The following is a 23,171-nucleotide window of genomic DNA, read 5'->3' as shown; positions in this document are numbered from 1 at the left end:
GGTCTTACGGCATTAAAGAAGAGTACAAAAGATATTGATTAGTAGATGTGAAGAAGACCATGAGGTTAAAAAGTAAATTTACAAGCAGTACTACACTCATTCTAGTTCTGGTGTTTCCACAACCGATGGTCTCACTTTAAGGACTCTTTATCTTCTTATTTCATGTTATTTATTGTTATTTATTTATACTCTACGTGCAATTGCACAGTTTGTTGTTCATTGATCCTGTTTACAGTTACTGTTCTATAGATTTGCTGAGAAAAAGAATCTCAGGGTTGTATGTAGTGACATGTATGTACGCTGGTAATAAATTTTACTTTGAACTTTGAGTACTAATTAATTAATCGGATCATTGGACCCGCCTGAGGTGTTCCAGTGGAAAAGATATTCTAAGTGCAGTGTCAGTGAAGGAGAACACGTTACGAGTAGCTAGAGTCAAAAGAATCACTGCAACAGTAATTTAGCAGTCTTAGCACAATAGGTCTTCTTACATACCTCGAGGTTCGGAAGAAGAGTCTGTAATCTGTTTGAACAGCATTAAAGAGCCAGTTCACAGAAAGTATAGGAAAGCAGCTTTCACTGCGAGAGTCTATGAACAGGGTGATAATTAACGGATTGTTGTAGTGAGGGAATATCAATTGAATGAAGATGGCACTTTGGGAGTTAGTGAGAGAGCCTATCAGTGTGTGTGGGTATGGATGGGATGGAGGGAAGGCCTTTAATCGTAGGCGATCGTGGGGCTTCACAATTAAGATTAAATTGTAACTCTTCACCACACAAGCCTGTCTATGTTTTGTCTTCATTGGTATGTTATCCAAATACAGTATAATCTTGCTTTGCAGGTCTTTTGATTTCCTCTTTGAATACTGGTTTCCTCAATGTAATAACATAAAATTTTAAAAATCAGTATAATGTCACTGACTCTTGGATTTACAGGTCTTGTTACAAACATCTTTCACCATTTCAAACCATGCACCGCTCTCAGCCTTGTAACAAAGTACCAACAAAACATTTTACTCAAACAACAGGAATTCTGCAGATGCTGGAAATTCAAGCAACACACATCAAAGTTGCTGGTTCACGCACATCTGCTCTCACTCCATCCTCCCGCCACCCCACTAGGAATAAGGTTCCCCTGGTCCTCACCTACCACCCCACCAGCCTCCGGGTCCAACATATTATTCTCCGTAACTTCCGCCACCTCCAACGGGATCCCACCACTAAGCACATCTTTCCCTCCCCCTCCCCGCTTTCCGCAGGGATCGCTCCCTACGTGACTCCCTTGTCCATTCGTCCCCCCCATCCCTCCCCACTGATCTCCCTCCTGGCACTTATCCTTGCAAGCGGAACAAGTGCTACACATGCCCTTACACTTCCTCCCTTACTACCATTCAGGGCCCCAGACAGTCCTTCCAGGTGAGGCGACACTTCACCTGTGAGTCGGCTGGGGTGATATACTGCGTCCGGTGCTCCCAATGTGGCCTTCTATATATTGGCGAGACCCGACGCAGACTGGGAGACCGCTTTGCTGAACACCTACACTCTGTCCGCCAGAGAAAGCAGGATCTCCCAGTGGCCACACATTTTAATTCCACATCCCATTCCCATTCTGACATGCCCATTCCCATTCCCATTCCCATTCTAAAGATGAAGCCACACTCAGGTTGGAGGAACAACACATTATTTTCTGTCTGGGTAGCCTCCAACCTGATGGCATGAACATTGACTTCTCTAACTTCCGCTGATGCCCCACCTCCCCCTCATACCCCATCCGTTATTTATTTTTATACACACATTCTTTCTCTCACTCTCCTTTTTCTCCCTCTGTCCCTCTGACTATACTCCTTGCCCATCCTCTGGCTTCCCCCCACCTTGTCTTTCTCCCTGGGCCTCCTGTCCCATGATCCTCTCATATTCCCTTTGCCAATCACCTGTCCAGCTCTTGGCTCCATCCCTCCCCCTCCTGTCTTCTCCTATCATTTTGGATCTCCCCCTCCCCCTCCCACTTTCAAATCTCTTACTAACTCTTCCTTCAGTTAGTCCTGACGAAGGATCTCGGCCTGAAACATTGACTGTACCTCTTCCTACAGATGCTGCCTGGCCTGCTGCGTTCACCAGCAACTTTGATGTGTGTTGCAAACGTTATACTCAGCCTTTTTGAATTACAATGGATAGGTTAATGTAATTATTTAACAGGAACACCTTCATTTTATAAAGCAAGGAATGACTGGTATCCACTTCTGCGCATGTCACTCAATAAAAAGACCACACTAATGTGCATTCTTAACTTCAGAATTATATTAATAATGAGATGATTGACATGGGATTATATATACGAGGGGTGATTGATAAATTAATGGCCTAAGGTAGAAGGAGTCAGTTTTAGAAAACCTAGCACATTTATTTTTCAATATAGTCCCCTCCTACATTTACACACTTAGTCCAGCAGTCGTGGAGAATACAGATCTTGGACCTCCAGAAAGTGTCCACGGCAGGGGTGATTGATAAGTTCATGGCCTAAGGTAGAAGGACATGAGTTATACAGCTTTCATTACGTGCAAGTGCAGGTCAACTCTGAGTGATTGTGCAGAAAGTTTGAAGTTAATAACTCATCTCCTTCTACCTTCGGCCACAAACTTATCAATCACCCCTGATGAGTTATTAACTTTGAACTTCCTGCATAATCACTCAAAGAGTTGACCTGCATGTGCATGTAACGAGAGCTGTATAACTTTGGCCACAAACTTATGAATCACCCCTTGTAAATTACATCACCATCAATTGACACTTCTTTGAAATCACAATTGAATTTGTGTTTCAGTAAACCAAGTAAATACCACTCACTTTATGAATTGAAGTAAAAAATAACCTTTGCTTAAAGACTGAATGGGAAGTAAGGTCAAAAGGAAACTAAATATGAAAAACAGAATACATTAGCAGAAGCCTAGTTTTACTTAAGCACTGTATTGGTTATGCATTATGGGTCAACAGGGAAGAATATTGACCTTCTAATAGTTTTATAGAACTCGGCTGCAGAGATAGTAGAACCATTGGTTAAAGTTTTTCAAAACACAGTTTTGAGAGGATACCAGAAGATGTGACTCCATTGCTCAAGAAGGGAGGAGTTAATGAAAGGTTCAAAAAAATAGGTAATGATAGAGATCTAGAAGATTATAAGGCTAGCAGGAAGGAGTTTAAGAATGAAATTAGGAGAGCCAGAAGGGGCCATGAGAAGGCATTGGCGGACAGAATTAAGGAAAACCCCAAGGCATTCTACAAGTATGTGAAGAGCAAGAGGATAAGATGTGAGAGAATAGGACCAATCAAGTGTGACAGTGGAAAAGTGTGTATGGAACCAGAGGAGATAGCGGAGGTACTTGATGAATACTTTACTTCAGTATTCACTATGGAAAAGGATCTTGACGATTGTAGGGATAACTTGCAGTGGACTGAAAAGCTTGAGCATGTAGATATTAAGGAAGAGGATGTGCTGGAGCTTTTGGAAAGCATCAAGTTGGATAAGTCACCGGAACCCCAGGCTACTGTGGGAAGCGAGGGAGGAGATTGCTAAGCCTCCGGCAATGATCTTTGCATCATCAATGAGGACAGGAAAGGTTCCAGAGGATTTGAGGGTTGCGGATGTTGTTCCCTTATTCAAGAAAGGGTATAGGGATAGCCCAGGAAATTATAGGCCGGTGAGTCTTACTTCAGTAGTTGGTAAGTTGATGGAGAAGATCCTGAGAGGCAGGATTTATAAACATTTGGAGAGGCATAATATGATTAGGAATAGTCAGCATGGCTTTGTCAAAGGCAGGTCGTGCCTTACGAGCCTGATTGAACTTTTTGAGGATGTGACTAAACACATTGATGAAGATAGAGCCGTAGATGTAGCGTATATGGATTTTAGCAAGGCATTTGATAAGATACCCCATGCAAGGCTTGTTGAGAAATTAAGGAGGCATGGGTTCCAAGGGGACATTGCTTTGTGGATCCAGAACTGGCTTACCCACAGAAGGCAAAGAGTGGATGTAGATGGGTCATATTCTGCATGGAGGCCAGTGACAAGTGGTGTGACTCAGGGATCTGTTCTGGGACCCCTACTCTTTGTGATTTTTATAAATGACCTGGATGAGGAAGTGAAGGGATGGGTTAGTAAATTTGTCAATGACACAAAGGTTGGGGGTGTTGTGGATAGTGTGGAGGGCTATCAGAGTTTACAACGGGACATCGATAGGATGCAAAACTGGGCTGAGAAGTGGCAGATGGAGTTCAACTCAGATAAGTGTGAAATGGTTCATTTTGGTAGGTCAAAATGATGGCAGAATATAGCATTAATGGTAAGACTCTTGGCAGTGTGGAGGATCAGAGGGATCTTGGGGTCCAAGTCCATAGGATGCTCAAAGCAGCTGCACAGGTTGATTCTGTGGTTAAGAAGTCATACGGTGCATTGGACTTCGTCAATCATGGGATTGAGTTTAAGAGCCGAGAAGTAATGTTGCAGCTATATAGGACCCTGGTCAGACCCCACTTGGAGTACTGTGCTCAATTCTGGTCGCCTCACTACAGGAAGGATGTGGAAGCCATAGAAAGGGCGCAGAGGAGATTTACAAGGATGTTGCCTGGACTGGAGAGCATGCCTTAGGAGAATAGGTTGAGTGAACTCAGCCTTTTCTCCTTGGAGCGACAGAGGATGAGAGGTGACCTGATAGATGTGTAAAAGATAATGAGAGGCATTGATCGTGTGGATAGTCAGAGGCTTTACCCAGGGCTGAAATGGCTAACACAAGAGGGTACAGTTTTAAGGTTCTTGGAAGAAGGTACAGAGGAGGTGTCAGGGGTAAGTTTTTTTACGCAGAGAGTGGTGAGTGCGTGGAATGGGCTGCCGGCGGCGGTGGTGGAGGTGGAAACGATAGGGTCCTTTAAGAGACTCCTGGATGACTACATGGAGCTTAGAAAAATAGAGAGCTATGGGTAAAGCCTAGGTAGTTCTAAGGTAGGGACATGTTCAGCACAGCTTTGTGAGCCGAAGGGCCTGTATTATGCCATATGTTTTCTATGTTTCTATGAGACAAAAGTGGGAAACTATGCACATTTAGCTTAACAGTTTTTAACCTGCAGTCTGTAATGAAAGAAGCGAAATTACTAGATATTTAGAAGGACTTAATGCAATCAAATTAAGTCAGCATGATTTTATGAAAGGAAAGGAATGTTTGACAAATGTACTAGGGTTCTCTGTAGTGCGAGGAGCGGCACCCCACACAGACTCCCAATCTGCGCCTTGTAAGGCATGAAAATGCCCGACGCAGGCCTCTCAGGGTCTGAGTCGACGTTCCCCACCCCCCCCCGTAGATGCAGATTTTTTTGCAGAGTCAGTATATATGAACCTGGAAATGTAATGTATTGGAATTTTCAGAAGGCATTCATCAAACTACCACAACAAAAGCTGGTATGTAAGCTAAGAGCTCATGTAATTAGGGAAAATGTTAACTTAAGTAGCAGCTAGTTATCATCTGGAAGACAGAGTTGGAAAAAATGCAACCTTTTCAAACAGGGGACCGTTGTAACTAGAGGAGTGTCTCAGGCATCAGTCCTTGGTCGTCAGTTATTTACAATGTATATTAATGATCTGGAGAAGGAGGCAGAATGTAAGGTATCTAAGTTTGCTGATGAAATGGAAATAGTTGGGAGAGCATGTTACAATGAGGATATTTGGACTCTTGAGATTGATTTAGGTTGGTGACTGGGTGACAAATTAGCAAATGAAATTTAATGTAGGAATGTTTGAGGTCACACACTTTTGTAGGAAGAATCAAAAGACAGTCTATTATCGAATTGTAGAATACAGTAGGTTCCATGTTGTGCGTTGATTACAGAAAGCTAGAATGTAGCTGCAGCAAGTAAGATAGAAGACAATGGTATATTATCATTTATGGCTAGATGTTTGGAATTTAAAGTAAGAGAAGTAAGGTTAGAATATTTTAGGGTGTTGATCAGACTGCCTCTGGACTACTGCATGTAGTCTTGATCTCCTTGTGTAAGAAAGCTTTCAGTACCATTTTAGTCCAGAAGAGGTTTAAGTGGTCAATTCCCAGCATGAAAGGTAGACATATCATAAACAGCTAAAAAACTTGACAGTGTAGATGTTGAATATTTTGACTAGTCAGTGAGCTCAAATAGAAAATATAGTGACAAGCTAAAGGGTAGTCACTTAAAACAGGTGTGTAGGAACTTCTTTCCACAGAGAGTGGCTAATCTCTTACATCACTGGATCTAAAGAAGTTATGTAGACCCTTTGAGGCATTGCATGACCACACTGGAAGAAAGTGAAATAAGAGAAATGCTGAACATAATTATTTATTATTGATGAAATTAACATACAGACAATGTAATCTGAATCTAACATCCTGCACAGGTCATATTAGCAATCACAAATTCCATCTTCAGCTGATCATTCTTGCTTGGTCTATCTGTGGAATAAGCCATACAGTTCATTTTATCAGGTAATATATTATCAGAATACCATTTACGTACTGACTGTTAACTGCAGTTAAAAATCTGGATGACTCATACTTGAAAATGCGACATCCTTCAACAGCTCAAAATAAATAAACAATTTATTGCGACGTGTAAGTTTAAAGAAAGTTTGAGAAGTTATGAAGTAATTTGGTAAATTCTCAGATAATGTCGGAGAAGCAACTATTTCTCACTGGTTTTCTTAGTTATTTTTTGACAAAGGGAATTAGTGCTTTTTCTTAGCCTTGCTAAAATATGGATATTTTTACAGAAGGGTAATGCAGGAAAAGGAAGTGAGATTTTTCAGCTGTTTACTAGATGGTGGGAGGGGAAGTTTAACTGCACCCACTTAATTTTCCAGTGGTATTAAAGTGCCTGAGATTATTTCATCATCCTTTGAGAATCTATTTGTTCCTTGTTGTATTTCTTCAACATTTGTTGACACTAATAGAAAACAACTGATGAGAATTTATTTCTGGATTTTTTATGGTATAATGGATTTCAATGTAACGTTCCCCTGGACCCATGAATAACTAGTCTGCGACTCACTCAAAGGTTTCAAAGAAAGTAGATCAGAAAGAAAGGTCTCTGTTTCTGATCTGCTGTCAAAAGTCAACAAGCAATGGAGAAGTAGTGGTTGATGTAGTACAAAGTTCACCAAACTATATCATAGTATGAAATTGCAGCACAGGAATTAAAGCTAACACATTTTTTAAATGAAATGTTATTTATTGACATTGATCTCAACTGTCATCAGCATAAAATACAAAAAAAAATAGATCTATTTTGGAAACCATGCCATTTGTTGGGTGATATGCAATACTCCCCCCATTATTTTATTCTAGCACCTTCCCCCTTCGTTTCCAGTCCTGAAGAAAGGTCTTGGCCTGAAATGTTGACCATTTATTCATTTCCGAAGATGCTGCCTAGCCTGATGAGTTCCTCCAGCATTTTGTGTGTGTTGCTTTGGATTTCCAGCATCTGTAGACCATCTCATGTTTACTCTGTTTCCCAACCACCTTACTATTTTAACCATACTGTGCAAAAGTCTTAGCCATACAAACAATATATATCTTAGACTTTTGCACAGTACTGTATGAAAAATACGAATGTTAAACTTCTTTAAATCCTTTAGTCCTAGTCATATTCTTTCCTTTCTAAAAGTATTTTCCCTCTTCACTGTTAATAGAAATAAAGGGTACTCAAACCCTTGAGCATGATAACATGCATCCAAGGTTCCATAGGAAATGGCAGAAGGAAGGATGATGATTTTCCAAAAATTCACAATGTTTTGAAACAGTTCCAGCAGATAGAAAAATAACATACATTTGATTTAACTACTAATTCCTTCATGTTTGAAGCTTTGTTTTCAATTAATTTTAATATTTCAATTGCACTTAAAAAAATAAAGTGAACAATTCTCACAATTTAAAAACACTGTTCATAGTTTATGACATCACATCACTTAAAAATTTTAAGGGGAGTTTTTGAGCATTTTCTCTTCAGATGGCTAGGCTAATGAGAAACGGAGCATGACCTGCATCCAGTTCAATAGCATATGCCAGCTCATAATCTGTGCCCATTTACCACATGCACGTGACAGATCCGCTCTCAGCAGAAGCTAAGCATGCAAGACTACACCAGACCTTGCTGACTTTACCTAAAATATACAACTTGGTATCAAAAATTCCAAAATATCATTGTGGTCTCTGCAAAACATATGAATAAATTTATTAATAATAGTCCCAAGTCTAAATCACACAGGTGCCAGAGAACTCAGGTGAACAATGACAAGGGGAACATTATATAGTATTATCATTTTTAAATACTTTTGCTTTGACCAAAGGCAGCTTTGGCTTCACTTGTTGAAATATCCGTCTGATGTCAACTGGGTGTCCACTACCCACTCCACCTCTGCCCTTTGCTCAGTACTCCCAGTCTGGTGCAACAACCAAAGACTCCAGATGTCTCACAAGCAGAATTGCAAATGGATCGCACCACATCAATACCATAGCATATGCATCCTGGAATTTAGATTGTGAAAAACACTGAGCCCTTATTTCAAAGCATAAGTCATGCATAATCTGTCTGTTAAGTTGAGGTGATGGAATCATTTCCAGTGCAAGTCTTACCTCTCAGGAAATTGCACCAGACACACTCTGTCATGTCACCACAGTACAGGTGGCATTTTCTCCTCACCTTTCACACACGTGATGATGTCAGTAACATGCATTACTGACAGAAGTTGGATCAGAAGGCTTCTGATTTCAATCCACCATTAAACAAGTAACAAATCAGCCAGTAGATAAGCATCTTCAGTTTATTAAAGGGTTCCCATGAGTATTTTGAATTGAATTGCATTGACTTTAATTCTTACATCCTTCACATACATGCAGAGTAAAAATCTTTACGTTTCATCTCCATCTAAATGTGCAATCATTGTAATTTATAATAAATAGAACAGTCAATGTAATATAGAGTACAAATCTGTGTGAGTTTATCAGTCTGATGGCCTGGCGGGAGAAGCTGTCCCAGAGCCTGTGGTCCTGGCTTTTATGCTGTGATACCGCTTCCTGGATGGCAGCAGCTGAAGTAGACAGTGGTTGGGATGGCTTGGGTCCCCAATGATCCTATGGGCCCTTTTCACACATCTGTCCTTGTAACTGTCCTGAATCATGGGAAGTCCACAACTACAGATGCGCTGGGCTGTCTGCACCACTCTCAGCAGAGTCATGCGATTAAGGGAGGTACAGTTCCCATACCAGGCAGTGATGCAGCCAGTCAGGAAGCCCTCTGTTGTACCCCTGTAGAAAGTTCTTAGGATTTCAGGGGTCATACCAAGCTTCTCAAACCGTCTGAGGTGAAAGAGGCGCTGTTGTGCCTTTTTCACCACACAGCTGGTGTGTACAGACCACGTGAGGTCATTGCAAATCTCTACAGATGTATCATGGAGAACATTCAGATAGCTGCATCACCATCTGGTATGGGGGCGGCGGGGGGAGCACTGCACAGGATCAAAATAAGCTGCAGAAAGTTGTAAACTCAGTCAGCTCCATCATGGGCACTAACCTTCCCAGCATTCAAAAAGGACATGCCCCATCACCCAGGACATGCTGTCTTCTCATTGCTACCTTCAGGGAGGAGATACAAGAGCCTGAGGGGACATGTTCATCGATCCTGGAATAGCTTCTTCCAATCTGCCGTTAGATTTCTGAATAGACATTGAACTCATCAACATTACCTCACAGAACATAGAACATAGGAAACTACAGCACATTACAGGCCCTTCGGCCCACAATGTTGTGCCGACCATGTAATCTACCCTAGAAGCTGCCTAGAATTACCCTACTGCATAGCCCTCTATTTTTCTAATCTCCATGTACTTATCTAAGAGTCTCTTAAAAGAGCCTATTTTATCCGCCTCCACCACCATCGCTCGCAGTGCATTCCATGCACTCACCACTCTCCGTGTGAAAAACTGACCTCTGACTTCTCCTCTGTACCTGCTTCCAAGCACCTTAAAATGATGCCCCCTCATGTTAGCCATTTCAGCCCTGGGAAAAAGCCTCTGGCTATCCACACGATCAATGCCTCTCATTATTGCGTTTTCTCTTTTTGCATTATTTATTTAGTTTAACTTTTTATATATATTATACTTCCTGCTACTTACAGTTTATTATCATGCATCGCATTGTACTGGTGCCACATAACAATTTCACAACACATATTAAACAGTATTAAATGTGATATTAAACATGATTCTGATTCTGATTCATCGTGCAGTCTCACCATAAATTCCACACAGTGACCTTTACCAGCACCTGTAAAGATGATCTCATCAATGTGCCTCACTACAATGCACTCTTATTTATGAATGCAGTGACAGTGGTCTGAACATGACACTGGGCCAACTGCGGCTTAGGAGATGATTGGTTACTCCACAGACTAGTGGCAATCCATTGCCAACATTTTGCATTGCCAAATTTTCCTTTCCCCCAATTTCTCCTCCTCCCTTTTGTTATTTTCCCTCTCCAGTTGCCCCTTGTCCACTTTGCCAATGCCATTTCCCTCACCTCCATTGCTGCTACACGGAGTTCACTGTAGCAGCCCTGTCCCCTTCCCAGGGGAGAATGAGACAGGAGGATTAAACAGGGAGTGCGGTTAACAATTGCTACTTTCAAATACACAACTCAGGCCCAATTATTTGTAATTAGGAGAAAATCCATAATTATGATTTCTTAAAGCAAAGAAATCCCAATCTGATGATTTTCCTGACTGGATCTTTTCACTATGGGGTAAATATAGTACTCCTTTGGTGCACCTAAAATGGGTGAAATTCAACCTCTGGGCTTAAGTATTCCTTGCTTCAAACATCTTATATCGAAATTAGCTTGTAAGTATGTCCTATTAATTGTCCCCATCTCAGCTCTGCCAGTGAATAGTTAGTAATTTTAACCTAAGGCTCCAATAACTTTTTAAATACTCTAAATATTTTGCAATTTCCATGTAATTTAGATAAAATCATTAGCACATATCCTTTGTCATGGTTTATGGGTGGATCACAGTCTGTGGGCCAGTTATCAATCAAATCTAATCGAGTTTAATTATCATTCAAGCTATACACAGATACAGTTGAACACAACAGCATTCCTCTGGGGTCAAGATGCAAAACATTCAAGATAAGAAGCAAATATTCAGAAATAGTGAGTAATATCATTCAGAATATTAAACAAAGAAGCATATTCACTCTAAAAAAAACATAAATAGTGTAAGACCCTGAGTGACAATGTCCGGCAATCGATGGTATAGTGTCCCGGCAGTGCACAGATGCACGCAATCCAGCCTGTCACACTACCGCTTGAACACGGGAAGGCAGCACCGACAAGCGAGGGAAGGCCCCAGCTGAGCTCAACCACACTGTAGCGCTTCCGCATCGCTTACCTGGTCTGCAGCAGCAGGCAAGTCTGAGGCTTGAGGCCTAGTTCTCACAACAATTGAGACTACGCAGCTCCCTTGTCGACTAGATTCCCACTTAGACTATAGAAGCAGAGTTTCCTCTGATAACCTGTTACTCAGATGTTTCCACATCTGTTTCTAAAATTTCAAAAAAGAATTAACCCCTTATTTATTCACCAGTCCAGCTACTCCTATCAATGAGCAGCTTCACTGATGGAGTAGCCCTGCAGTACCCAATATTCTTGGAGTAGAATTGCCTTTGATTCATAATAAATATATTTTACAAAGAAAAAGCACCTTTGGTTGGCCCCCTAGAGGCTGCTGTATTAGCATGCACTGCCATCTTATTAGAAGTTGTCTTATGCTCATTAGTATGGACAAATTCCAGGCTGGACAATAGCGTGGATTGAGGAGCTGTGAACCAATGGAGAGTGGGAGGTGAATGGCAAGTTAAGCCTAGGTAACTGAGACCCAGGTGCAGCCATGTGGAAGATTGCTGGAGTGGGTCAATGAGAGAGGGCCAAGAATGCAGCGCCGTGGTGAGGAATTAAGGGAGAATATGTAGGTACACAGTGAAAGCAGGAGATTCATTACAGAGAAAACTAAGCTGTCAGGGCTCCTTGTGATAGGGAAATAGCAAGTTATCCTCTTGACATTCAGCAGTGAATCTGTGGAACATCTGAGAAACTGTGAGTCTTCTATCTCTGTCCACCACAAAAATATAGCACAGATAAAAAATCAAGGAAAATAAAAGTGGGGAAAAATTATTGACAGGAAGTTGGTCAGACAGCACCTGCATATCTTAATTTGTTTTAGGAGCTGAAATGTGTATTGTGGCCAAGACTTATATGAATGCTTTAATTTCCTCCAAAATCCTTACATTGGTAAATCTTGAAAGATAAGCAGAAAAATTGAACTATTTGAATAGAAGTGTAAATTTGTTAAGCAAATTGGCAAATTACTGAAGTGGATGTGATTCTGAGTGGTTAATTTCCTTTTTATAGTTTTAACGTCCATCAGAATAGCAGTCCTGCTGAAGGGTCTCAGCACAAAACATCGACTACTTTTTTCTATAGATGATGTTTGGCCTGCTGAGTTCCTCTAGCATTTTGTGTGTGTTGCTTAGATTTCCAGCATCTGCAGATTTTGTCTTGTTTGTGATCAGAAGAACAGTGGTGGCTTTGTTCCTTCCAAATGAAGCACCCCAGAAACTGATTTCCTCACGGCAAACTTTAGCTGATTTTCCTGAACTGCTGGCTTAAGTTATGTGTTCTTCCTCTTCACAGGTATTCCAGAAAATAATGGGAAGGGCTTAACCTTTGCTAAGACATTCTTCACATTAATCTTAATAGGCTCAGACTTAGACTATAGAAGCAGGGTTTCCGCTGATAACCTGTTACTCAGTAGTTCCCGCATTTCTTTCTGAAATTTCAAGGAAGAATTAATCCTTCATTTATTCTTCCACTGCCACTTGTTATTTTCGTAAACGGTTAAAGCTATTTTACTTCTAGGCTATCAGAACTGGATGGGCAATGTCATCCAGATGACAAAGTGGTGTGTGACCAGTGGAGGAAGTGCAATAGGAAATGCTTGTTCTGAAGTCTGGGAACTTTTCTCCTTTGTGCAAAGTTTAGCAAGATTCAATTTGCCTTTGATCACTTGTTCCAATAAGTACTCCCATTCCAAAACTGGGTTTCTCAAGTTCTGATTTTGTTACACTTAACGCATTGGGAAGTCATTTTGCACTACTGGGAGGGAGGGAAGTTCACTTATGGTAAGCTGTGCTTCATCTCTGACCTGACATTGGATCTGAACCTAAAATGTTTTAAAATTTGCGGCATTAATGCCACAAAAATTATAATCAGAAAGGTAAACCACATTCAGAATTACAGAGCAGAAAAACACACCCTTTGCTTTATGCTAAGATTCACCATTCTACAGTTGATCATTATGTTTTATCAGATTTAATACATAAATGAGGAAAAACAATAATTTCCATATTTATCTTTGTCAACTGACAGCATCTGCATCTCCTGCTGTCTGCATTAGTCTTACTTTTGGTTTCCAATTTAGGTTTTGTACTTGCTTTCCTCGTTAAATCTATGCCAGAGAGAAGACACAAATCCTGATATCGTCGTACATTTCTTTTAATAACCACTCTAGTTGGACTAATAGTGTTCACCTTGCCTCTTTTCTGCCTTCCTGGAATATGTCAGAGCCTGTGGCCTACATTCATTTTGGACAGACGTGGATAAGTTGTGTGCAGGGACAGATTCCCGCCCAAGTCTTTTTTGTGGAATTGGCAATGCAACATTTCAGTAGTTCAGTCGTTCTGAACTATGTCTTCAACTCCTATCTCTCCAAAGTGCGCCTCCACACCCTTCCTTGTTCACTTACCTACTTGCATGTTTTTCACTCGCTTGCTGTCTCCCTTCAATTCTCAACCTTCCACTCTATATTTGATAATACTCTTTCCCGACTCGAGATGCCAAATATCAGCCTGTCATTAATGTTGCTTGTAGGCTCTGCCTTCCAGTGGAGAAAGCGGGATAGTTCATGTTCTATTAACAGTCTCTTGCTCCATCTCACTGTGAGGAGTAGTAGTGCTGAATCCTGCAAATATTAGCATGGAGGAATCAGTGAAGTGACAGATTAAGTGGTCACATGCTGGGAAATCTGAACAGCTGCCTGCTTTTAAATTGGGACAAAGATTCCTGAAGGAAACTGGCAGACTTCGTCAAAATAGCAAAGCTTTGGTGCAAAAATCAGGTCATGCATTTAAAAGCACCCATGCCGTTTGCATTTTCGGGTCTGAATAAAGTGATTTAATCATTTATTAAGAATTTGATTCCTGATATTAGGACTGTTATCATTTCTTAAAGGAATGATTCAGTTTGCGAATGTATATATCAGAAATGATGAATGAATTCAAGCTTCAAAAAACCTTGTTATCTGAATACAATCTTTAACTTATGTTGACCAGGATATTACATTAATAATGGCAAGATTGCAAAACTCACTATTACAAAGGAGAAAGTTGGACAACATCTGGAATAGCTAGCTTATGGTCTTCTCCCTCCCTTTGCCTTTTTATTCTAGTTTCTAGAAACATAGAAACATAGAAAACCTGCAGCACAATACAGGCCCTTCAGCCCACAATGCTGTGCTGTACGTGTACTTACTTTAGAAATTACCTAGGATTAACCATAGCCCACTATTTTTCGAAGCTCCATATACCTGTCCAGGAGTCTCTTAAACAACCCTATCGTATCCGCCTCCACCACCGTCGCCGGCAGCCCCATTCCACACACTCACCATTCTCTGCGTAAAAAAACTTGCCTCTGACATCTCCTCTGTACCTTCTTCCAAGAACCTTAAAACTGTACCCTCTCGTGTTAGCCATTTCAGCCCTGGGAAAAAGCTTCTGACTATCCACATGATCAATGCCTCCCATCATATTATACACCTCTATCAGGACACCTCTCATCCTCCGTCGCTCCAAGGAGAAAGGGCCAAGTTCACTCAACCTATTCTTGTAAAGCATGCTCCCCAATCCAGACAACATCCTAGTAAATCCCCTCTACATCCTTTCTATGGTTTCCACATCCTTCCTGTAGTGAGGTGACCAGAACTGAGCACAGCACTCCAAGTGGGATCTGACCAGGGTCTGATATAGCTGCAACGTTACCTCTCGGCTCCTAAACTCAATTCCACGATTGATGAAGTCACATCCTCAAAAAATTCAATCAGGCTCGTAAGGCACAACCTGCCCTTGAGAAAGTCATGCTGACTATTCCTAATCATATTATACATCTCCAAATGTTCATAAATCCTACCTCTCAGGATCTTCCCCATCAACTTACAAACCACTGAGGTAAGATTCACTGGTCTATAATTTCCTGGGCTATCTCTACTCCCTTCTTGAATAAAAATACAACATCCGCAACCCTCCAATCCTCCGGAACCTCTCCGTCCCCATTGATGATGCAAAGATCACCACCAGAGGCTCAGCAATCTCCTCCCTTGCCTCCCACAGTAGCCTGGGGTACATCTCATCCGGTCCCGGTGACTTATCCAACTTGATGCTTTCCAAAAGCTCCAGAACATCCTCTTTCTTAATATCTACATGCTCAAGCTTTTCAGTCTGCTGCAAGTCATCATTATAATCACCAAGACCCTTTTCAACAGTGAATACTGAAGTAAAGTATTCATTAAGTACCTCTGCTATTTCCTCTGGTTCCATACACACTTTCCCACTGTCACATGTGATAGAACCTAATCTTTCACGTCTTACTGTCTTGCTCTTCACATACTTGTAGAATGCCTTGGGGTTTTCTTTAATCCTGCCCGCCAAGGCCTTCTCATGGCCCCTTCTGGCTCTCCTAATTTCCTTCTTCAGCTCCTTTGTATTAGCCATATAATCTTTTAGATCTCTAACATTACCTAGCTCTCTGAAACTTCTGTCAGCTTTTCTTTTCTTCTTGACTAGAATTATTACAGCCTGTATACACCACAGTTCCTGTACCCTACCACAACTTCCCTGTCTCATTGGAACGTAACTATGCAGAACTCCACACAAATATCCCCTGAACATTTGCCACATTGGTTCCGTACTTTTCCCTGAGAACATCTGTTTCCAATTTAAGCTTCCAGTTTCCTGCCTGATAGCCTCATAATTCCTTTTACTCCAATTAAACGCTTTTCTAACTTGTCTGTTCCTATCTCTCTCCAATGCTATTGTAAAGGGGATAGAATTATGATCACTGTCTCCAAATTGCACTCCCACTGAGAGATCTGACAACTGACCAGGTTCATTTCACAATACCAAATCAAGTACAGCCTCTCCTCTTGTAGGCTTATCTACATATTATGTCAAGAAACCTTCCTGAACACACCAAACAAACACCACCCCATCTAAACCCCCTGCTCTAGGGAAATGCCAATGGATATTTGGGAAATTAAAATCTCCCATCACGACAACTCTGTTATTATTACACCTTTCCAGGATCTGTTTCCCTATCTGCTCCTCAATATCCCTGTTACTATTGGGCAGCCTATAAAAAACACCCAGTAAAGTTATTGACCCATTCCTGTTCCTAACCTCCACCCACAGAAACTCCGTAGACAATCCCTCCATGGTGTCCACCTTTTCTGCAGCTATCTCTGATCAACAGTGCCAAGTCCTCACCTCTTTTCCCTCCTTCCCCTTTCTGAAACATCTAAAACCCGGCACTTGAAGTAACCATTCCTGTCCCTGAGCCAACCAAGTCTCTGTAATGGCCACCACATCATATCTGCAAGTACTGATCCACACTCTAAACTCATCTGCTTTGTTCACAACACTCCTTGTGTTAAAATAGACACATCTCAAACCTTCATGCCCTCATCCTTTACGAACAAGGTGTTGCCTGACCCACTGAGGTCCCCAAACATTTTATGTGTGCTGCTCAATAAAATATTGTGCTGCTTACCCACTTTTCACCTGTTAACATTCTGTTAAATGTTAAGGCTGGTGCTTTCATAAGAAAGTTAATTCCTCCCCCTCCTCTTTTCCTCTATTTCCCACTCTGGTCTATCACGTGCCTATCACTTCCCCCTGGGTCCCCTCCTCCTTCCCTTTTTCCAATAGGCCACTCTTCTCTCCTATCAGATTCCTTCTTCTCCAGCCCTTGACCTTTCCCACCCACCTGGCTTCACAGATCACCTTCCAACGAGCCTCCTTCCCCTTCTCCCCGCCTTTTTATTCTGCCATCTTCCCCCTTCTCAGTCCTGAGGGAGGGTCTCAGCCCGAGACGTCAACTGTTTATTCATTTCCACAAATGCTGCCTGAGCTGCTGAGTTCCTCCAGCATTTTGTGTGTATTTCTTTGGATTTCCAGCATCTGCAGATTTTCTCATGTTTTTAATCTATGAATGCCTGCATTTCAGAGGTCATGGAGCTACACAGCACAGAGAAAAGACCTACAGCTCTCCGATTCTGAACCAACCAGAATCAGAACTAGGTTTAATATCACTGGCATAAGTTGTGAAATTTGTTGTTATGCAGCAGCAATACATAACATAAAAACTGTAATTTACATAGAGTGTGTACAGTATATATATTCTTGAATCAAACAAACCATCAAACAAACTAATTATAGTAATCCTACACCAATCCCATTTTATTCTCCCCTCAATCCCATCAGCTGCTGCTAGATTCTCCCACCCTCCTCTGGAAGAGAGGCAATTAAAGCCATAAGATCATAAGATATAGGAGCAGAATTAGGCCATTTGACCCATTTAGTTTGCTCCACCGTTTCATCATGGCTGATCCATTATTCCTCTCAGCCCCAGTCTCCTGCCTTCTCCCCGTATCACTTCGTGCCCTGATCAATCAAGAATCTATCAACCTCTGCCTTAAATATACATAAAGACTTGGCCTCCACATCTGTCTGTGGCAAAGAATTCCACAGTTTTGCCACCTTGTGGCTAAAGAAATTCCTCCTCATCTCCATTCTAAAGTGTCCTAAGTGCAATTAATTAACCTGCCAACCTGATGGAAGTCTGCTGTGCTGGCTATTGCCTCTGCCTACTCTGCCAGTTTTTGCGGACCGAAATAAAAGTAGATGAAGCATTCCCTCCTTTAGTATTGCATTACTTGACCTCCTTGGTGTAGCAGCGAGCAATAAACGGTGAGGTACGGCAGGGATCAGCAGCCTTAAATGATTTGTCGCGCAGCAAGCTGACAGCGATTCATGGTACATGTGTGAGGCAGCATTTGAGGGTCACAGGTATTGACACTTGAAAGATCACAATTTCAGGATTAATGGTCATTAACACCTGATTATTTTTTCTCTCTGTGAGTAAATAAGGGGCATTGATGGCAGAGACTTTTTCCCGGAAGTGGCTAGTACAAGGTCATAACTTTAAGATGATTGGAGGAAGTTATATGTTGAATGCCAGAGGTAAGTTTTTTACTTAGAGGGTGGTGGGTGCATGGAACACCTGCTGGGGCTGTGATGGAAGAGTTAGATTCAGCACACTTAATCAGAATCAAAATCAGGTTTAATATCACTAGCATTTGTCATGAAATTTGTTATGCAGCAGCAGTACAATGCAATATATAATTTAAAAAACTGTAAAATTTGGAATCAAGTAATCTACGTAATATATTTTAAAAAGTTAAATTAACTAAGTAGTGCAAAAGAAAATGATAAGTAGTGAGGTAGTGTTCATAGGTTCACTGTCCATTCAGAAATTTGATGGCAGAGGCTCTTAGATAGGGACACGGACAAAATAAAACTGGAGGGCTGTATAGAGAGAAAGGTTAGATATATCTTAGAGTAGGTTAAAAGATTGACACAACATCATGGAGCAAAGGAACTGTATTGTACCATAATGTACTATTTACTGTAAGAACCCAGTTGAACATCTTACTGCATTACTGAACATGGCATTTTGCACTGTTGCATCATTTGGTGGAGTATAATGCTGGGAAAGAATGCACAAGGAAAGAAGGAGACTATTTTTTCAGTAAGTGCTGACTCCCAGGTGTGACTCCAAAATTGATGTACTCTGGGTTAAGCTGATTTTCAACAGCACATTTATTTTTGCTAGGCTGCTCATAAAACACTGTGTAATTTCTAGACTATGAACTTCTAAAAGATAACATTGCTGCAGTTCTAATTATTCACCAAGAGATGTCATCTGTGCACCTTCCAAAGCATGAACCATACAGTGGAATATTGATCGATGGATAAGACTAATGTTTGTGGGCTCCATATACATTAAAAGTGAAAAGAAATTGTTCATGTATTCTGTGCAGGCACATACATACTGATTTACATCTGTACTATTTGAACCAGCAATGTAGCTTGGGTCTCCTGTGACAGGGCAGGATATCACAGGAATATGCGTATCTTTTTGTACTGAACACTGTGTAATTGAAGTGCTCAGTAGCTGCAGATTAAGGGCCCTGATACTTTTTTTCCTCTTTCAGCTGGGAAATGTTATCAATTTATAATTGATTGTGCTGTTGCGTTTCTCACAGTCTGAATCATCAAAGGCTGGTAGTATAAAGAAGGTGCAAAGCCTTAGTGAAGAAGAGTGGTTGTGTGGGCTGGAATTGGATTCCTTAACTACTGAGGAATTCCAGTTAGTTTTACTCCACTGCCAAACCTGTCAGCCTACACATACATAGAAACATAGAAAACATTGAAAACCTACAGCACAATACAGGCCCTTCGGCCCACAAAACTGTGCCGAACATGTCCCTCCCTACCTTAGAACTACATAGGCTTTACCCATAGCCCTCTATTTTTCTAAGCTCCATGTAGCCATCCAGGAGTCTCTTAAAAGACCCTATCATTTCCGCCTCCACCACCGCCGCTGGCAGCCCATTCCACACACTCACCACTTCCTGCGTAAAAAAAACTTACCCCTGAAATCTCCTCTGTACCTTCTTCCAATAACTTTAAAACTGTACCCTCTCGTGTTAGCCATTTCAGCCCTGGGGAAAAGCCTCTGACTATCTACACGATCAATGCCTCTCATTTCCAAATTCTCCAATGTTTGTTTGTTTTGGTACAGACAGAGCACAGACAATAAAGGGTAAGAAGGTATGGACAATACATGGCAATAGTGTTGGTTGTGTGTTTTTGACTTGTCTTATGCTCATATGTGGAATATTCAGGTATGTGCAACAATCAGATTTGGCTGTGTGTGGTTGTTAATATTAGCTGCCCATAACCCCCTTGGTAATTAAATGTTGTAAAGTCTGACGTCTATTGAAGCTCCAAATTGTTGAGAATATGGTTGTTATCTCCCTTTATCATATTCTCATATTCAAATTGTGAAGTACATATATTATCGAAGTTAGGTATATGTCCTTGAGATTTATCTTTGTGCAGGCAGCCACAAGATAATGGAATACAATCGAACCCATTAAAAAAAACACCACACAACCAAAACAGTCAAATATCCAGTGTGTGGAAAAAAACAATAAATAGTGCAAACAATAAAACAGTAAACAAGCAACACACAGAACTTTAACCGCAGCATTCCTGAAAATGAGTCCACAGCCACCAAGTCAATTCAGTGCTGAGGCAAGTGAAGCAGGTCCAGGAGTCCAATGGCTGCAGGCCACAGCCACGGAGCCAGTTCAACACTGAGGCGAGTGCCCATGGTTGCAGGTCACAGCTGCAGAGTCAGTTCAGCACTGAACTGAATAAACGTCGCTGAGTAGTTCATTCACAGCCTCTGTTCTCACTTCCAAGGTTAGCACTTACTGGGCATTCCCACTAACTTTGACAAGACCCGGCTGGTGGTGTAGTGGTATCAGCACTGGACTTCAACGCAGATGGTCCTGAGTTCAAACCCAGCCACTTCTCATCAGAAGTATCTGCATTGAAGTATCTACTTCTGTACAATTTACTGTGCTGTTTCATGGCATTTATACCTTGTATGTCAGGAATTCCCAACATGTGGTCCAGGGATCCCTTGCTTAAAAAAGGCTGGGAACCCCTGCCACACATATATATAGCTAGAGTGCCTAAGACTTTTGCACAGTACTGTAGTCCTCCCAATCAAATTTCATGATAAATGTGAATGATGATAAACCTGGTTCTGATATGGGTCTCTGTGAGTGGGAAGGGGGCAGAGAGAGGGGAATCATGGTTGGGAAAAGGGGAAGGGAGAGGGGAGGGAGCAGGAAGCCCCAAAGAGACATTCTGTAATGATCAATAAACCAATTGTTTGGAATCAAATGACCTTGTCTGGTGTCTCAGGGCTGGGAGAGCCTGCACCCATACCATCCCCAGCACTCCTTCTCTGCCACTTGTCCCAAACCCTTCCTGCGGTGCTCCACCCTCACCATTCTCAACATACTTTTGCTCCCACTCTCCACTCCACAGTGACAGATACGGTAGCATGCAAAACTCTTAGGCACCCTAGCTATATTAATGTACCTAAGACTTTTGTATGATTGGCAGATTTCCTGAGGAGCATCAAAAAACCAGAAATCTAATAATATCATGGTCATTATTAAAGATCCAATTAGCATTTTTAAATTCCATACTTAATTAATTTAATCTACTTTGGAGCTTCTCAGCCTGGTGTGGAGCCTCCATTGCACAGGATCGCAGGAGGCTGCAGAGAGTTATATACTCAGCCAGCTCTATCATGGGAACAGCCTCCCTACCATCTAGGACATCTTCAAGGCGTGATGCCTCATGAGGGTGGCATCCATCATTAAGACCCTCACCATCCGGGGGCGTGCCCTTTTCTCGTCAATGCCATCAGAGAGGAGGTACAGGATCCTGAAAACCTACAGTCAGTGATTTAGGAACTTCCTCTCTGCCGTCAAATTTCTGGATGGTCCACGAAGCCATGAACACTACCTCATTGTTTCCTTTCATGTGCTATTCATGAAGCTCTGTAGTTTATAGATTTTTATGCCTTTACACTGTATTGCTGCATACAGTATTTCTGTTTTTTGCACACTTTTAAAAAATCTATTCAATATACATACAAAGGGTGATTGATAAGTTTGTGGCCTAAGGTAGAAGGAGTTAATTTTAGAAAACCTAGCACATTTATTTTTCAACATAGTCCCCTCCTACATTTGCACACTTAGTCCAGCGGTCATGGAACAAATGGATTTTGGACCTCCAGAAAGTGTACTCATCACGGGTGATTGATAAGTTTGTGGCCTAAGGTAGAAGGAGATGAGTTATTAACTTCAAACTTTCTGCATAATCACTCAAAGAGTTGACCTGCATGTGCACATAACAAGAGCTGTATAACTCATCTCCTTCTATCTTAGGCCACAAACTTATCAATCACCCCTTGTAATTGATTTACTTGTTTATTTATTATGTTTTATTTTATTTATTATTATTATTATTTCTCTCTCTCTGCTAGATTATGTATTGCATTGAACTGCTGCTGCTAAGTTAACAAATTTCACGTCACATGCCAATAATAATAAACCTGATTTTGATTCTGAATTTCACATCATAGGTCAGTGATAATAAATCCGATTCTGAAGCTGTGGCCACTCAGATTATTAGCTGAGGGCTCTGAAAGACCAGTTAATTTACGTAACTGCTGTACTATTAAACCCCATCATAAGCAACAAAGGTGGTTTGATTTTGTTTTTGTGTGAGAGTAAATGCTGGAGATCCATCAATCTTTATTCTATTATTTAGAGGCATCTACTTAAATTCCTCACCACTCAGCATTTGCTAACAGCCAAGCCATTTCACTCAGAAAGAATGGTCCTCGATTGTCCTGAATCCATTGATCAGAGATCACCCATTTTCTTGCTCAAGGTCAAAAAATGTTCAAGGCTGAAACTGAGCCAAGGTTGAAATTAACTTAATGCACAGGCGTGTAGAGAGAGATGGAACTGGCAGAGACTTCACATGCCAGATTAAAAGGAGCTCATCGGTTGAATCAGATGCTCAGGCTTCGTGCTGGCCACTGCTGTTAGAAAACGTGAACGCCAGCATGTTGTCACTGCCTGTAGCTCATTCCAGCTGTTAGTGAAACCACTGTAGGCATTGCTGTTGAATGAGCCAGATTTCCACAATTATCCAGCATGACTGACATTCCAAAATTCATCTTGCAGAACCAAAGGAAACTGAGCGGGTTATACAGCAGTCTTGACATGTAAGTCAGTTATCCAGCCTGGTTGTACTGATGTGTGACCAGCCATGTAAAAGG

The 23,171-nt window shown here is 41.4% G+C and overlaps 1 protein-coding gene across 5 annotated transcripts in view; it reads left to right on the top strand.

Annotated features, from left to right (window-relative positions):
- Window positions 1–23,171, top strand: part of ptprea (protein tyrosine phosphatase receptor type Ea) — a 302,508-nt gene that overhangs the window by 200,508 nt on the left and 78,829 nt on the right. For 2 of the 5 annotated variants that reach the window (XM_072239401.1, XM_072239399.1), the window contains exon 1: window positions 18,192–18,238. The exons of 2 other annotated variants lie outside the window; for them this stretch is intronic. In XM_072239401.1, the coding sequence (XP_072095502.1) occupies window positions 18,210–18,238 (29 nt within the window). In that variant the 5' untranslated portion in view covers window positions 18,192–18,209. Of the gene's footprint in view, window positions 1–18,191; window positions 18,239–23,171 lie in introns of those variants that run through there. One more of the 5 variants, XM_072239400.1, reaches the window with a different exon arrangement.

The sequence above is a fragment of the Mobula birostris genome, chromosome 21 (genome assembly GCF_030028105.1).
Source record: "Mobula birostris isolate sMobBir1 chromosome 21, sMobBir1.hap1, whole genome shotgun sequence".
In the NCBI taxonomy this organism is placed as follows: Eukaryota; Metazoa; Chordata; class Chondrichthyes; order Myliobatiformes; family Myliobatidae; genus Mobula; species Mobula birostris.
Note: the sequence above shows the minus strand (reverse complement) of the source record. Positions and strands in the feature narration are given on the sequence as shown.